The following is a 17,033-nucleotide window of genomic DNA, read 5'->3' as shown; positions in this document are numbered from 1 at the left end:
GCCCTGCAGACGTGTTGATGTCTGTCAGTTACTACCCATACTTCATCCCACGTCACTGTAACTGGATTTGGTGGGTGGGATCGAGGACGATTGAAATAGTCCCAGGCTGTCCTGGATTCGCATTTCTCCCATGAGGGTGTCCTGCGATAAGCTTCGGCCGACAGGACGGGTCTGCTGGGTTCCTCCAGGAAGGGGTTCATTCTCTGATGATGACAGGCAGGGAGAGCTTGGCATCCTGCCTCTTCCAGCCTTACATACATCTGGATGGGGATGTGCTGTCCGGAGCTGCAGCAGTTGTTTTACAACCAGGAGTCGGTGACCTTCAAAATAGAGCCAGTGTTCTAGAGATAACGAGGCAGAGAGAGGCTGGGCCCAGACCGGGATGAAACTGCTTCCGTCTGGACCTGCTGTCCCAAGAGATGATTAAATCATCAGTGCTCAGCCAAACTGCTCGGGTTTAGGTCATTACTTGAAGCTCTGAGTTTCCATGGAGTTGAGAAGACAGCCAGCTCTCTCACATCTAAACATCTGCTCTAATGGCTTGCTCTGCCCCCAGGGTCCAGGCAAGGGTGAAAGGGCTCTTCCTGGCCTCCTGCTGCCCGTGGTCAGATTGCTAATGGGTTATGCACTCTCCCATCAAGTCGCACCCTACCTCAGGGTAGCACAGACACCACAGGGTGAGCAAACGAGGTGTTCCTCTCTCCCGAGTCCAGAGACCTCATCGTGACACAGCTCTCAGCCAGGCCTTCCTGAGATCCCACCCTGCCCAGAGCCAGGAGGAGCAGGCTACGCACCCCACATGGCCACTCATGGGGCTGTCTCCTGGCTGGCCCCTGGGGTGGGGGAGCTCTGTGAAGGAAGCAGGGCCTGGGCCCTCTGGTCAGGCTGTGATCCCCAACTCCTGGTGTGGCCACAGCCGGACACTGGTATCTCACTGGACTCTGCAGTGAGGGGCTGTGTACACACCAGCCCCCCTCGCCCCCCATGAAGCTCATTGATGCATCAAATGCTCGTGTGCTGCAGGCCAAGTGTGTGCCTGGCACTGTTCTTGGTGCTGGGGACCCAACAGCTGGGCTCCTGTTCTCACAGCCTCCTCACATGTGGGTCCGGCCCGCTATCTCAGGTTGGTACATGCTCTGAGGGGACAGTTGTGTCCACCACCTATTTCCTGGCCATTCCTCAGTTTCTCCCAGGGGCACTAGAGATCTAGTTGATACCATTGGTCTTAAGATTATCTGTGATTTCATTTAGATGTTTCTCTCATAACCATAACTAATCACAAAGTTGAGAGTCTCCGTCCCATGAAGTCCCCAAGAGGCACATCAAAACCAGATGGGGAGTCTCGAGGCCTCACCCGGAAGAGGACTGGTTGCCTGCCAGAGGCTGTCCAGTTCTCACGCTCTTTGAAGTCTCAGGCGGGGGAAGCATGTCCATCTCAAAGGCCTCATTTATGGAGCTGGAGATGCTAACTTCCCTGCGATGTGCTGACAGAAGCAGGGGGCAAGGCTGCTTCCCCAGTAGACTCTCAGTTGGGGCCCCCAGAGGTGGAAGGTGGTCCTCGGTGAGGGACGGCTGCAGTGTGAGTCCTGGGACCCGTGTGGCAGGGACAGCTGGGGCCTCACGGCCGCGGGCCTACACAGCCCCTCGCTGCTGCTGGGACCACCCTCACTGGCCCGTGGCACCACCCCGTGGTCCTGGGAGGCTCTGCCTCCTTCGGGGTTCTCCATGAGGAGGAGAGAATGGGAGGTGTGAAGTCCTAGGCCGGGGAGCTCGGTGTGTGGGCCCATCCTGTGCCTGGTGCCTGTGGGGTGTGGGGCTGTCTTCTCATGTTCTCCGTGGGGAGGTGGGGGCTGGGGTCCTCGTGCCCTGCCAGCAACAGGCCAACAGGTCCACCCCCACGTGTTGCCCTGTGCAAACACAGGGCCTATGTCCACCAAAAGATGGGACCAGAACACCCAGCAGGTACTGTTTGTAACAAGACGGGAGATGCCCAGTGGGGTCTGTGCATTAGACCACTGCTCACAGCCTCGAGGATGTCAGGGAGTGGCTCCCAGGGCAGAAGGACGCCCTAGCTGTTCTGGGGCATTTAACATTTTTGTGATTGGTCTGGGTGCTGCCTTCCTGGCTGTGTTTAGGTTGGTGCATTCACTAACCTGCAGATTTACAACTCGTGTACTCTCACGTATGATGTTCTTCAATAAAAAGCACAATCAAGGGGGGGGCAGCTTGTCAGTGGGGTGAGGCAGATATAAGTGATGATTAATATTTGTAAGTGGGCACCAATGTGTGATGACACGTGGGCCGCCTGGCAGTCGGGGGGGGGGGAGAGAAAGTGGGCTCGAACAGGAGTGTCACACATAACACTCAACACTGAGACCCCCCCCCCCCAGCTCCCAGCCCTGCTGCCACCACCGAACAAGGCCCTTACCTTTCTTGTTGCCTCAGGTTGTCTCCCCCTGTCCGCAAACCGTTCTGTTCTCCTCCCACCTCTGCTCTTTAGAGGAGGAACTTGAGTCTTCAGCGAGAAAGTGCTGGGAGCACCCTGGAGCGAGACCATTCTTGGCCGTGCACCATAGGCTGGAGAGAGAGGTCTGCCCTTGAAGTGGTTTCTCTGTAGAGGAAGTGGGGGCTGTCAGCTCTGTCCCTGCCCCCCCCCCCCCCACGGAGGATGAGGCAGAGCAAGAGCCTGGTGTGACCAGGATGCCTTCCCACAGGGCTCCGTGAGGGGGCTGAGCGTCCTAGGGGGCGGGGGCTGCCCTTAGGGAGCATCTAACATGGGGTAGGGAGCTAGGGGTTCAGGCTGGGGGTGCATGGTCAACAGCCAACGACTGTCCCCAAGGCAGAGTGGCATCGGGTGAGTGGCTGGAGATTAGAGACAGCTCCAAGGAGGAGGTGGTGTTTGCAGGGGGCCTGGAGCAGATTTAGAGGAGGCCCCCACATAGGCAGACCCTGGGAGTGGGGCCAGGCTGGGAGCGCTGGTTGGCTGAGCACGGGTGAGAGGGGAGGTGCCCTGCTGAGCCCGAGTCAGGTGTCCTTGGAGCCAGGACAGCCCTGGCTGTCGTTTGTGCTGCCCAGAGGAAGGCTGGCTGGGGTGCCATGCGCGGGTGCTCTCTGATTGTGCATCCAGGGTGCACGCCCATCATGTGGCCACCCTCAGGAGGAGGGGCTCTGGGGACTTTAAAGCTTCATTCTTCCTGGGACCTCAGCCCACCCCAGGCCTGGAGAAGCAGGCGGCCTGGCCAGCCACGAGGCTGCAAGCGGCAGAGAAATGCATGTCTGGACCTGAGCAACGGCACCTCTACGAGAGGTGGGGAGGTGGGCTGAGGGTCTGGGGTCCGGAGAGACTTACAGGGTTGGTGCAAGGGAGCTTGGGGTCCTGGCTGGGAAGCGACCACCCTGGTGGGAAGCTGGGGTCTCTTCAGCTGGGTCATGGCTGAGCTGACAGGGAGAGGGTGAATGTGAGGGCGATCCGGGGGACACAAGCCCTGCTGGTGGCACCATGAGCTGAGCGGGACGCCTGAGAGTGAGGACCCCTTCCTGCTCCCTGGTGGGACTATGTCTATGCAGGGTCCCCAGAGGAGGCTGCAGGGCTCCTTCAACTGCACCCCCCCAGCCACCCCTCACCTCAGGCTGGCTGCCAACCAGACGGGGCCCCGGTGCCTGGAGGTGTCCGTTCCTGACGGGCTCTTCCTCAGCCTGGGGCTGGTGAGCGTGGTGGAGAACGTGCTGGTGGTGGCCGCCATCGCCAAGAACCGCAACCTGCACTCGCCCATGTATTACTTCATCTGCTGCCTGGCTGTGTCCGACCTGCTGGTGAGCGTGAGCAATGTGCTGGAGACGGCGGTCATGCTGCTGCTGGAGGCCGGCGCCCTGGCCACCCAGGCGGCTGCAGTGCAGCAGCTGGACGATGTCACTGACGTGCTCATCTGCGGCACGATGGTGTCCAGTCTCTGCTTCCTGGGCGCCATCGCCGTGGACCGCTATATCTCCATCTTCTACGCGCTGCGGTACCACAGCATCGTCACGCTGCCCCGTGCGTGCTGGGCCATCTCCGCCATCTGGGTGGTGAGCGTCCTCTCCAGCACGCTCGTCATTGCCTACTACGACCACGCGGCCGTGCTGCTTTGTCTTGTCGGCTTCTTTGTAGCCATGCTGGTGCTCATGGCGGTGCTGTACGTGCACATGCTCGCCCGGGCCTGCCAGCACGCCCGAGGTATCGCCCGGCTCCAGAAGAGGCAGCGCCCCGCCCACCAGGGCTTTGGCCTCAAGGGTGCCGCCACGCTCACCATCCTGCTGGGCATTTTCTTCCTCTGCTGGGGCCCCTTCTTCCTGCACCTTTCACTCATGGTCTTCTGCCCTCAACACCCCATCTGTGGCTGCGTCTTCAAGAACTTCAACCTCTTCCTCACCCTCATCATCTGCAACTCCATCGTTGACCCCCTCATCTACGCCTTCCGCAGCCAGGAGCTCCGAAAGACCCTCCAAGAGGTAGTGCTCTGCTCCTGGTGAGGCTGCAAGCTCAAGGCCACGGTGCTGGGCAGAGGGAGCTGGTGATGCCATGTGGCCTGTGCGAGCAGGGCAGTTGCTTGCCAAAAAGGACAGACAAGATGATCTCCGGAGGTGTGGATGCATGGACCCTCTGGGGCCGGAGAGGGGAAGAAGCACCCATCTCCAGGAGTTGCCGTGGAGAGTGCAGGAGGCTGGGGAGATGGTGGGGCTGCAGGCACGAGGGGCAGGTGCCGGGCTTCTGGGCAGCATCTCTGCCCACTCCCGGAGAGCTGCGCCTCCACCTAGGGCCCCTGCAAGCTGTGCACACACCCACCTCTGCTGCCGGGTCTGGGGATTTGTGCCCCTGCCTGTTGGGATGTGAAGTCTCTGTGTTGCAAGCATGACAAGTACTGCTCCCCAGGAGGGCCTCAGGAAGAGGGCTTTTGTGACCGGCAAGACCTGGCCTCCCAGGACTGCTCCAGGAAGCAGTGAGCTCCTGTTTCAGGCAGAGGGACCATGTCTCCTGGGGCTACGGTGGAGGGGGGCGCCAGTCTAAGGCTCAGTGGTGACCAGAGAGCTGGGGGCCCAACCGTGTGTGCCGCACGTTCCCGGCAGACAGGGCTGGCCAGTGCCTGCTTGGGCCAGCGCAGAGGCTGTCGGCCGGAATCAGAAGCTGGTGTCCGGGGTCTCAGGGCTGGGAAGCATTCTGGTAATAAATGCTGTGCTTGGTGCAGACTCATCGCCGCCCGCCTTGCCTCCTTCCGGAAATTGCTCGAGCCTGGAGGGAGGAGGAAGGGGGAGGGGCAAGGGTGGGGTTGAGGGTGATGGACAGGGAGAAGCGGATCCCAGAAACCAGCCAGAAACCATGGCTGGCCGGCCCAGGTGAAGAAGCCACAGCCCCAAAGGACCCAGAGTGCCCGAGGCGCTGCCCAGGGGAAGAGTGTGGGGGCCCCAATGACACCTGCTCTGGGCCTGTGTCTTCGCTTTCTCCTCGTGGTGTAAACCCCAGCTCAGAGCACCTAGAGTGAGAAACAGCAGCTGCCCCGCCCCAGTGACCTCTGTGGGGACCCGACTTGGCACAGGGTGCCCTTACCTGCAGCAGAAGCAGGACCACCGTGACCCATATGTGACCTCAGCCTGAGCACATGCCTCTCACAGCCCAGTCATGCTGCCCCTCCAGAGTGTGCTGGGGCGTGGGGTCTGCTCTCCCCCAGGACAGCCCTCCTGGGAAGTATTTTGGGGCAAGGCCTCCCAGAATGGAGTGGGGCTGTCCAGGGACTGTCCAAGCCCAAGCCCTGAAGGAGTGGACATCTGGGGTGAGCCCTGCTGCTGGTGCTGGGAAGCCCTTGGGTCCCCCCCCCCCCCCGTTGCAAACCTGGGTTTCTTACTGAAGAGCCCACCTGGTTTCCTCCACAGATACTGAGCGTACAGTCGACCCCCTTCCTGATACAGGTTTGGCAGTGGCAAGGGTGATGGTATCAGCCAATTTGAAGGCAGGTCTAGTAATGCCTAAAGTTTTCGGCAGCCATTGGCCAGCCACCCCCAACTGTGCCCCAGCCAGTCCCCACCCATGCTGGCAGCTTCAGCCCAGACTGCTGACCTCAAGGCCAGGAGCTGGTTCCCGGCAGGGCTAGCCTTTGCGGGGGGGACAGGACGGTGAGTCAGCCTTGAACCTGGCACCAGAGCCCTCTGGGGAGGGAGGGAGAGCAGCCTGGCCCGACACCATCACGCGGGGAGGCAGGGCATGTGGGTAATGGGTCTTGGCCACCGGGATGCTGCAAAGCTTCTTCCTTTGCTCAGTCGGGGAGATGCAGCCAGCTCCGGGGAAGAGCCAAATGCTCACCAAGGACCCCCTGAATGGGGACAGGGAGGGGCCCCAGGCAGCCGGAAGCCAACCACAGAAAGCCACATCACGGACACATTGTGGGGGAGGGGTGTCTCTTGAGAACAAAAGACCCATTTCTAGACTAGCCAAACTGGAGAGCTTCAGGGTGGGGGGGGAAGAGGGGCTTATGCACAGCCACACCCTGTCAATGCACTCTTGAGCGCAGCTAGACACAGGCACACCACAGACCTGTTCAGCCGACTGCTTGTGGGACCTCCACGCACTGTGACCAAGACCCTTCCTGGAAGATTTTGTTACTGAAGTATCAGAAGGACCTTATCATAAGGTGGTTTCACTACAATGTCTGACCCCAGTAGAATATGTAGCTGGTGGTATTCTATATGTGTAATAATGTCTGTACTGCATGACCCTCCTTTCTCTTCTGACCAGTGGACCCTCTTTCCCCGTTTGCCTCCAAGAATCCCCCATCTCTGCCTTAGGCGCACACTGTCTCACTACATGGCCCCTACCACCATGTTGTATTGGCCTCACGTGGACCCCAGGAGTCCAGGAGTCCAGGTGACACCAGGACGTGAATCAGACAGAAGTCACTGCCCACCATTCCCCACCCTGTCAGTCCCTCGCCTGGCTTGTGTCCTTTTGATAATTCCTGACACCAGTATTCACTGAGCAGCAGCTACGTACCAGGCACTGTGGCTGGCAGGGGTACAAAGCATCCCCATGTACCAGGTCCATTTGGAATCTCATGGCAGCCCCCCGAGGGAGGAGGGTCAGGTACCTGGCATCCCCCACTGCAGAGAAGGACCGTGAAGCTCAGAGCTGCCGTTGTAGCCCACCCTCCTTCTGACTCGGCGTTTCTGAGCCCTGCCCCATGCTTTCTTCTGGAGGGCTCGGTGCCTGCTGCAGCATTTTCCTGCCTGCCCCACCCCTGCTAGAGTACCTTGTTTGTCCCTTCATGCCACAAGATAGGGAGCTGAGAGGCGTCCATCTCGGTCTTTGGGGTGGGAACATGGGGCTGGTCCCTGAACGGGTGTGGGGAAGAAAAACTGTCCTTGCAAAGCCGTGGGGTGGGGCTGCCGCAGCGGTGGGACCCGAGAGGGCAGCCTGGGCGGGGTCCGAGAGCCAAGAGCGGCTTCTATTGTCCTCCCTGGAGCCCGCCAGCCCCTCCCTCCAGTATGCGGGGGGCCCCCAGACTCCCGCCCCCGCCCCGCGGGCCCCCCAGACCCTGGTGGCGGCGGGAGGAGGCGGCGGGCGGAGGCGGCGCGTCGCGCGGCGGAGCGGGGATGCGCGGTGCTGATGCTGCAGGGCCGGTGCTGCATTCTGCGGCGGCGTCCCCGGATTGGCCGCGCGCGGTGACGCCAGGCCGGGCGCTGCGGGCGGGGCCCGGCCTATAAGAGCGGGCGGCGGGGGCGGCCGACCCTCCGCAGCCAGCCCCGGCCTGTACGCGCGTGTCCCGCAGTCGCCCGCCGCACGCACCGAGCATGAGGGAGATCGTGCACATTCAGGCCGGCCAGTGCGGCAACCAGATCGGGGCCAAGGTGAGGACGCGCGCCAACCCCCCCGCCCCCGCCCCGGCCCCGGGCCCTGACACCGCCGCGCACCCCGCCTCCCCACCCACAGCCCGGCCCCGGAGGGAGGGAAGCAGGGAGGCGCCGCACCCCGAGCTGCACTTGCCGCTGCGAAGCCAGGAACAAAGGGACGAGCAGGGCCCCGCGCCGGGCAGCCGGGACACCGGGGTCCCTGCCCTGCCACATCCACATCGCCTTCTCTCTGTCCCTGCCCGGGTTACCTCAGGCCTGCGGGAGCGCCGCGCAAGTTGGCGGCTGAGCTCCATCCACAGCGGCTGCAGCTGTGGGGGCTGTCTGGGCGTGGCCCTCTTCTTTGGGGTCGCAACTCAGCCTTGAACGAGATGGGTGGGGTGGGCAGGTTTGGGTGGGGCGTCCCCTTCAAAGCCGAAACGATTCTGTCTGCCCTGCTCCCGCTGCCCCCAGGAGCAGGATGTCCTCCAAGCCGCCAGAGCCACCCCTATGCCCCCAACCTCGCTGCTCAGCTTCCTGACCCCACCCTATTCCTTTGTTGGGGGAGGGGTTGGGCCCAGACTCAGGGTGACCTTGGTCCAGGACTGGACTCTCCCTCCAGCTCAGCCCAGCCTGGGCAAACCTCCCGTGGGTTTGGACAGCACCCACCCAGGGACTGTGGAGTCTGGGGGTGGGATGTTGGGAACAAAGCCCGGCTCCTGGGATGGAGAGCTGCATCACCACCCGGCTCCTCCCTTCCATTGTTAGCCCACCTCGAAGATGTTGGAACTAAGGGGAAGAGGAGGTGGTTAATCCCCACTGGAACCTAGGAGACAGGTGTCACGTCCCCAACTCCAGGGAGACTGTCCCTTTCTCAAGGTCACGCAGCAAGTGGGAGACAGAGCCACGCTACCCTCTGGCTCTCAGTCCCTGCAGATGTCCAGCCCAGGGCTCAGGCTAGGTGGGTGGGGCCTGCTGCACCCTGGGGCACCCCACAGAACAAAACAGGGGAACAGGGGTGCCTTTGTCAGGACCAAGGCCAGGGACACAGGGCGGGAGTGGTGCAGGGCGGGTTTTCCAAAGAGGCAGTGGGAGGAGACAGGTCTTGGAGGTGAAGGGGCCTAGGAAGGGGTTCCTCTGGAGGCTGTTGCCATGGAAACCAGGCAAGAACAAAAAGCTAATTACAACGCCGCTGGGGCAGCCTCGTGGCTGACATATAAATTGCAACTTCTTCTCTAGGGTGGAGGCGACTTGGACGGGGTGGAGGGGTGGTACCAGGGAGACTCCCTAATCACCCAAAGAAACAGCTGTGCCTGCCCCAGGAAGGGGGATGGGGGAGGGGGCGGCCTGGGGGATGATGGCCTCAAATCAAATCAGGACTCCCGGGGCAGTCGCTGACAGCTGCCCTGGCCATGTGGGAGGGGCGGAGGGCTCATTAATGTGGTCACAGGGGCCAGGCCTGCCCTGAACATCTGCTCCTCAGAGGGTCAGGGGTCACTGGGGGGAGGGAGGGCAGCCCTAAGTTCTGCCTGAGCCTGGGGGAGTGGTGATCTGGTTATACACCCCTCCTCTTTATGGACTGGACAGACAGATATCAAGCAAAGGCAAGTCCACGCCCCGAGCTGTAGCTGCGGTGGGGGGAGGGCTGGGGGGGATGGCAGGAGGGGGAGGGAGGAAGGCAGAGCCACTAGCCTGAGTGCTGGACAAGTGTCCTTGGCTGAGATTTTTTTTTCCTGCTTCTTAGAGGTGTGGCCTCCTGGGTTTGCTCATTATTTTTTATTCCTTTGGGTTGATTTTCTTACTTTATGTTGTTTTAAAAATTAGTATCTGATCCTTTCTAACAATTCAAACCAGAGAGAGGTGGATTTTGTGGGGAGAGGAGCTGTTTCTTTCTCTTCCGCCTCTGCCTTTTTTGGTGACCAATGACAGCAGTTGAGCAGCTTCCCTCTGGCCTCCTTGTCCTCGAAAGTCTCCAGGGACCCAAATCAAGAAAGTGCTCAAAGCCCCCGGGCCAGGCCCAGCTGATGCTGCCGTCTGCCCTGTGGACAGGCAATTCATTGGCCGTTTCTGTCTCCTGATCCCATAGTGGCTGTGGGCGCCCTGGTGAGGGGGGCGGACGAACTTTTGCTTCCCATCACCAGCAGCGACTGGCCGATGGGCAAGGGCGGCTGCTCTAGCGAGAGGCCTGGCTGCGGGGGATGGAGAGGGGCCAGGGCGATTGGGGCCAGGAGAGAACACACCTCTCCCGAGCGGTAGCTTGCCGGCATTACCCTCACGACAAAGATCACGATCGCTGCGTATAGACCACTGTGCCTGGTGTTCAGGCCCATCGCCTCCAAGACGTGAGGTGAGATAGGGGATCGCCCTTCCCCCAGGGGTCGCTCCGGGAAGTGGAGGCACCGCCCAGGAGGGACAGGGCAGGGGTCGGAGTCTAAGGTCTGCTCGGATCCATTAGGGTGAGCGGGGACGCCCCCTCCCACCGCCGCCACACAACAGGCGAATGAATCCGGGGACCCCATCCTTCTCCTGTGGGGTGCAGGGCCATCCAGGAGCCTTTGTCTGCGCCCTCTTCTCTCGGCCGCTGGGCGGAGCCTCGGAGGGGCGGGCCCTGGCCCTGACCGCCAATGGGGGGAGGGATTTCCTGTTTTCTCTGAACCCGCCTCCTAAATGGGTCACTGTAGCACTCGCTGTGCTCGGGGCGGGGAGGGGCTTCGAGGTCCTGAAAGGGTTTAACACTTGTGAGTCGGCAAGCCCTCCCTCCGCGGAGCCGCGTCCCCCCACTTGCGGTACCGACGCCTCCCGGGCCCCGGAGCGAGGACAAGGATCAGCACCACGGACAGCGCAGAGGGCGCGGCGGGGGGGGGGGGCGGGGTCCGATGTAGGCGCCAAGGCCACTGGGTCCACGCGCCATCTGGCAGTTTTCTCAACTGCAGCGATGGTCATGAGTATTTCTTCTTTAATTTACAAAGTTGTGTTTTATTACTGATTAAATATTACATAATATATTTTACTAATACACTTATTATAAGTCACATTTTTATTAGTTTTAACCATAAAAGCAATTAATATATTCTTCTAAAAAGTTGAGACTTAGCAGATAAGGCTGAAGTACCCATTTAGCCACCTCATGCCCCTAGGTCCTGCTCTCCTACGGGGACAGTTTTGTTTTCCATTCTTCCAGCCTCTTTTCTGTGCATGTGCATCTCTCTCTCTATATATATCTTTGTAGAAAAATGTAACATCTTTTTGAGGTTTCCTTTTTTACTCTACATATCATTATGCAGTGTGCCTTTCCCTCAAGGATGTGTCTCGGGGTTGTGCTCAGATCAATGACGATATTTTACTGCACCACAGTATCCCAAAGTATATTGATTTTTTAAAACTTTTATTTTTGTTATCTGTGCATATGGCTTTACAGATTTAAATAGCATCTAACCTTTTGACTCAATGAAGCCACTATTTGCTGAATGCATCAAACCTTGTGCTAACCCCTTAAGGAGGATTCTATTATCATGTCCACTTTACAGATGAGAAAACTGAGGTCTCAGGAGAGTCACTGGCACACACTGACTGGTGCTGGTATCTTGTCCGTCACCTCCTGGAGGACCATGCTTTCCAGAGATGCATCTTCAATAACTCTCTGTAGATGTGTTGATGGCAGGGTCACTGACTCACTCCCTCCTGGCCCCACACTTGCTGTCTCAAGCTCATCACTCCTCTGCAGGGGCTGTGGTGTCCCTGAAACCAGAGGTCTGGGGTGTCTCAGAGCTCTGGAGGCCAAGACCCTAGCTCCCGCTTTCATGCAGTCCTCGGGCTGAGGAGGCCATGAGGATCCAAGTAGTGGTAGGAAGCTCTGATCAGGCCCCAGATGCCTCAGTGACATTTCTATGTGTTTATTTTTTCTAATTACAAAATTAACACACACAACGTAAAAAGAACACTTAACAATGACAAAACGGGGAGTAAATCCCCTACCCTCGCTGAGTGACAACCTCTGATAACAGCCTCTCTGGATGAACTGCCAAGACTTTTCTAGGCATTTTATAATAATGATAATACTTGATAATGATCAGTTTTAATTTTTTATTTATTTAAAAAATATTTTTTTATTAATTTGAGGAAGACAGAGAGAGTAAGTGAGAGCACAAGGTGGGGGGGGGGAGTTCAGAGGCCGAAGGAGAGGCAGATTCCCCCTGAGCAAGGGGCCCTAATGCGGGGACCCCGGGATCACAACCTGAGCCAAAGGCAGACGCTTAACCAACTGAGCCACCCAGGCGCCTCTAATTACCAGAGTTTTTAAAAAATATTTTCCAACTAACCTTTTGTTATTGTTTAGAAATTAACATGTGACAATTCCAAAAGAGCCAAAGAGTATACAGTGAGAAGAACTTTACCCCAACCCAGACCCACATTCCCAGGCCCAGGTCCCTGGAACGGACACCTCTGTGTCTGTTAGAGATATCTATATATAGATAAATATGTGAAAACTGGATTCTAACTGCTTTTTTTCATGGAGCCGTCTTTTTGCCAACACATGACTCATATGTAGAGTCCTGTTATTTCTTGAGGCCTTCATACCATTCATCTTCTGAAAGTCACTCCAACCCTGAGGAGCAAAGGGGAGGGGCACTGGGAAGTCACGCAGTGTGTGACTAATGACCCTCCCTGCATGGGCCCACTGTGCTCCACACAGCTTGGAAATGCCCTTGGGGTGAGGGCCCAGCTCTGTGCAGCCTTCCCTTCACCCAAGGGATGTGTCTTTGTGTGCTGACATATATGCACGCATTCACATGCTTCCCATCATCAGCTCGCTTTATTCCCACAAAGACTTGTTTCACCATCAGGCCTATTGAACAGATGAGGACCCTGAGGCACAGAGAATCTTCAGGACCTGCCCAGGGTCACACAGCTGGGAAGAGGTGGTCTAGCTCCTGAATGTAGGCCCTGCTCTGTGCTTTTGTGCTCTGGGAGCAGACTTTTTTTTTTTTTTTTTTTTTTTTTTTTTATTCATGAGAGTCAGAGAGAAAGAGAGAGAGAGAGAGGCAGAGGCAGAGGGAGAAGCAGGCTCCCCGCCTAGTAGGGAGCCCGATGTGGGACTCGATCCCAGGACCCTGGGATCATGACCTGAGCTGAAGGCAAACGCTTAACCATCTGAGCCACCCAGGCACCCTGGGAGCAGATTTTGCGAAGCGCTGTATATCCCAGCCCTAGGGGGAGTAGGGTGGGTGGCAGCAGGTGGTAGAGAGAGTGAACCCTGGGAGTCTGGGCTGTGCCAGCTCTTTGCGGACAGGCTGGGCGAACCAGGCAAGTCATTCCCCACTCAGGCTCCCCGTGGTTCCCATTGGCTGAGGCTGATGATGTGCTGGACCCTGCCAGACCCTATCTCTGGACATCTTTTGCCCGGACACTGAGGGGGCACATGTATCCTGGGCTCTGTCTCTGTCACTTACTGTAAGCAGCTCTTTGCCTTCTCCGCGCCTTGGTTCTTTCATCTGAAAAGAGAGACTAAAGAAAACCACCCCAGGAGGGTGTTTATTACTAACCCCTCATGGAGGAGTGGACTGTCCAGGGCTCCTGGTCAGCAAGTGCAGAGCTGAGTCTGGGGGGCCTGGGTCTGTGTCATCTGAGCCCTGAACCACTCTGAGGGCGCCAGGCACCATGAACGTACAGACAGTGGATGTGCATATTTACTATGATAATTTTCTTTCTTTTTTTTTTTAAGATTTTATTTATTTATTTGACAGAGAGAGACACAGTGAGAGAGGGAACACAAGCAGGGGGAGTGGGAGAGGGAGAAGCAGGCTTCCGGCTGATCAGGGAGCCCGATACGGGGCTCGATCCCAGGACCCTAGGACCATGACCTGAGCTGAAGGCAGACGCTTAACGACTGAGCCACCCAGGCACCCCTACTATGATAATTTTCTGACAGATGACAGAGCCTGGGGCTTTTCTCTGAAGTCACTCAAAGGGGCTAGTGCAAGCTTTGAGTCCAGGCCCCTAATTTGACACCCAGGGCTGAGTTCACAGGAGGGAAGCCCTGGTGGGGGTCATAAGCACCTGCTGACCCTTCCTTTCCCCCCTGCAGTTCTGGGAGGTCATCAGTGACGAGCACGGTATAGACCCCAGTGGCAACTATGTGGGGGACTCAGACCTGCAGCTGGAGCGCATCAGCGTCTACTACAACGAGGCCTCTTGTGAGCTCCCACCCTGCCCCCATGCTTGATCTGGGAGGAGGGAGGAGAGGGCGCCTTGACTGCTGAGTCTCAGCATTTCTGCCCTCCTATCAGTTGGTTGGCAGGTGTAACCCAAGACTCACAAAACAAAGATGAGGAACCCTAGAAACTGCCACCACAGTGAGATTCAAATATGTGTAATCCTCACATGACACATGCATAGTCTAGGGGATGGACAGGGCTGGGCAGTGTCCTGGAGGCTCCTCAGGAAGCCCATGGGAGGGTCCAGAGTGGGGGCCACTTAGCCCCTGGTGTAAGATGATGTCCATAGTGAACTGGAGAAATATTAACCTGCCCCCGTGGATGTATTCTGTGGTCCTGGCTGTCTAGGGTGTTGACCATGATCCCCATTTCACACGTGGTTCCAGCCTCCCTGACCCCAGAGTCTGAGCGCTTATGGTGACAGCATGACTCTGGCAGGCCAGGGCAGGATTTAGAGGGCAGGAGGAGGCCCTGACCCTCTGTGACCCACATAACCCACCCCTTTCCCCTCAGCTCATAAGTATGTGCCTCGGGCCATTCTGGTGGACCTTGAGCCCGGAACCATGGACAGCGTCCGGTCTGGGGCCTTTGGGCACCTTTTCAGGCCTGACAACTTCATCTTCGGTAAGTTTCCCTTGTCCCACACTCTGAGGCAGACCCCATCATGGGCAAATCCAGATCAGCAGAAACGACAGGGCAAAGTCACCCCTTAGCAGGACAGAACTGACCTTCCCGTTCTGCATTTGGCAACAGAGGCCCAGAGGAAGGGTTCTGGACAGGGCAGAACAATGCGTGAAATAGAGAATTGAGCTTACGGGATTGTTACAGAGCTGGCAAGACAGGAGTCGGTCTCCAGAGGATTCAAGTTCATGGGCACACAGCACTGCTGTCATCAAGAGGGCATCACCCCATTTCTGTCTTCTGGAGCTCAGCACCCCAATTGATGGGCACCAGTCCACATTCAGACCCCAAGCGGCAAGGGATTCTGGGGTTCTGGGGGCCGTAGTTGGCACTTCCAGCATGGCCAGTCGGTGGCTGGAGGCGAGGGCTGGTAGACTCACCCAGAACCCCCCAAGGGAGGCAAAGCCAGGTTCTCAATTCCTGCCCAGAGCCCTTATCATCCGGCACCAGGCAGTGGGGTCCACCACCCGCAGCATGGCTGGCGTGGAGGGTCGTGGAGGGAGTGAGAAGGTGTGGGCACCCTCACTTCACAGAGCTTCCACAGTTGATCTCTGGGGTGGCCCCTGTTCGGGCAGGCGCTGTAGGTCTGACTAGTTTGTGACCCCTTCTGCTGCCCCCGCACCCCCACAGGTCAGAGCGGGGCCGGCAACAACTGGGCCAAGGGTCACTACACGGAGGGTGCTGAGCTGGTGGACTCCGTCCTGGACGTGGTGCGGAAGGAGTGTGAGAATTGCGACTGCCTGCAGGGCTTCCAGCTGACCCACTCTCTCGGTGGGGGCACGGGCTCGGGCATGGGCACGCTGCTCATCAGCAAGGTGCGTGAGGAGTACCCTGACCGCATCATGAACACCTTCAGCGTGGTGCCCTCACCCAAGGTGTCGGACACGGTGGTGGAGCCCTACAACGCCACGCTGTCCATCCACCAGCTGGTGGAGAACACGGACGAGACCTACTGCATCGACAACGAGGCCCTGTACGACATCTGCTTCCGCACCCTCAAGCTGGCCACGCCCACCTACGGAGACCTCAACCATCTGGTGTCGGCCACCATGAGCGGCGTCACCACTTCCCTCCGCTTCCCCGGCCAGCTCAATGCTGACCTGCGAAAGCTGGCCGTGAACATGGTGCCCTTCCCGCGCCTGCACTTCTTCATGCCCGGCTTCGCGCCGCTCACCGCCAGGGGCAGCCAGCAGTACCGCGCGCTCACGGTGCCCGAGCTCACCCAGCAGATGTTCGACGCCAAGAACATGATGGCCGCCTGCGACCCGCGCCATGGCCGCTACCTGACGGTGGCCACCGTCTTCCGCGGGCGCATGTCCATGAAGGAGGTGGACGAGCAGATGCTGGCCATCCAGAGCAAGAACAGCAGCTACTTCGTGGAGTGGATCCCCAACAACGTGAAGGTGGCCGTGTGCGACATCCCACCCCGGGGGCTCAAGATGTCCTCCACCTTCATCGGCAACAGCACGGCCATCCAGGAGCTGTTCAAGCGCATCTCCGAGCAGTTCACCGCCATGTTCCGGCGCAAGGCCTTCCTGCACTGGTACACGGGCGAGGGCATGGACGAGATGGAGTTCACCGAGGCCGAGAGCAACATGAATGACCTGGTGTCCGAGTACCAGCAGTACCAGGACGCCACGGCCGAGGAGGAGGGCGAGATGTACGAAGACGATGAGGAGGAGTCCGAGGCTCAGGGCCCCAAATGAAGCCACTGGAGTGGCGGAGCCAGGCTGCGGCCGTGGCCAAGAGGCCTGTCCCCCAGAGCCATGTCGCCACTGACACCACCCCCAGCCTCGCCCCCGCCAGCTCCGGTCACGGCACCCCAGGGCTCCCGAGTGTCTGTCCTCCAGTATTTACGGCATCCCCACCCCACGTGAGTCCTGTCTTCCCTCCATAGGTCAGGTCCACTTCTGTGTCTGCTTTATTGTCAGCTCCAGGCCTGTTTTATGGTTTGTTTTGTTTTCTTTTGTTTTTTTTTACTGGTTTGTGTTTATATTTTGAGGGGGGATACTTAATAAATTTATTGCTGTCAGATATCCCTGCCTGGTGCTGGAGATTTCTTTTTATTCTGGAAGGTGGGGTCCAGAGGGGTGAGGAGGGACAGACTGGGAGGCCCTGGGAGGGGGGTGGGGGGAGGAAGGGTCATTGTCTCCCAGGCTGGTGGCTGTGCTTAGAGCCTGTGGGTTCTGAAGGCACAGCTGCTGGGAGCTTCCGGAAGTGGTGTCCTGGGGTTGGGCCATGCCCAGATGAAGCCTCATCCCAGAACCACAGGTGCAGCTTGCCCTG

The 17,033-nt window shown here is 58.5% G+C and overlaps 1 protein-coding gene across 1 annotated transcript; it reads left to right on the top strand.

Annotated features, from left to right (window-relative positions):
• The first annotated feature begins 3,555 nt into the window (after positions 1–3,555).
• On the top strand, positions 3,556–16,783 carry LOC113935471 (tubulin beta-3 chain). The gene is made up of 7 exons (XM_027617422.2): positions 3,556–4,505; positions 6,046–6,144; positions 7,557–7,624; positions 7,730–7,872; positions 13,937–14,045; positions 14,580–14,690; positions 15,378–16,783. Exons 1-7 carry the CDS (start codon positions 3,556–3,558, stop codon positions 16,451–16,453), a joined length of 2,556 nt encoding a protein of 851 aa, XP_027473223.1. The 3' UTR covers positions 16,454–16,783.
• Positions 16,784–17,033: the final 250 nt, after the last annotated feature.

The sequence above is a fragment of the Zalophus californianus genome, chromosome 17 (genome assembly GCF_009762305.2).
Source record: "Zalophus californianus isolate mZalCal1 chromosome 17, mZalCal1.pri.v2, whole genome shotgun sequence".
Lineage (NCBI taxonomy): Eukaryota > Metazoa > Chordata > Mammalia > Carnivora > Otariidae > Zalophus > Zalophus californianus.
The sequence above is the reverse complement of the archived record's forward strand: the minus strand, read 5'-3'. Positions and strand labels throughout refer to the sequence as shown.

What these genes read in the sequence shown, in the direction of transcription:
- LOC113935471 (XM_027617422.2), top strand. Translation starts at nt 3,556, where the DNA reads ATGTCTATGCAGGGTCCCCAGAGGAGGCTGCAGGGCTCCTTCAACTGC. An exon ending in TTTGCGGGGGGGACAGGACG is followed by an intron (nt 6,145 to 7,556) that starts GTGAGTCAGCCT and finishes CGGGCCCCCCAG; the next exon opens with ACCCTGGTGGCGGCGGGAGG. An exon ending in CGGCGGAGCGGGGATGCGCG is followed by an intron (nt 7,625 to 7,729) that starts GTGCTGATGCTG and finishes CCGGCCTATAAG; the next exon opens with AGCGGGCGGCGGGGGCGGCC.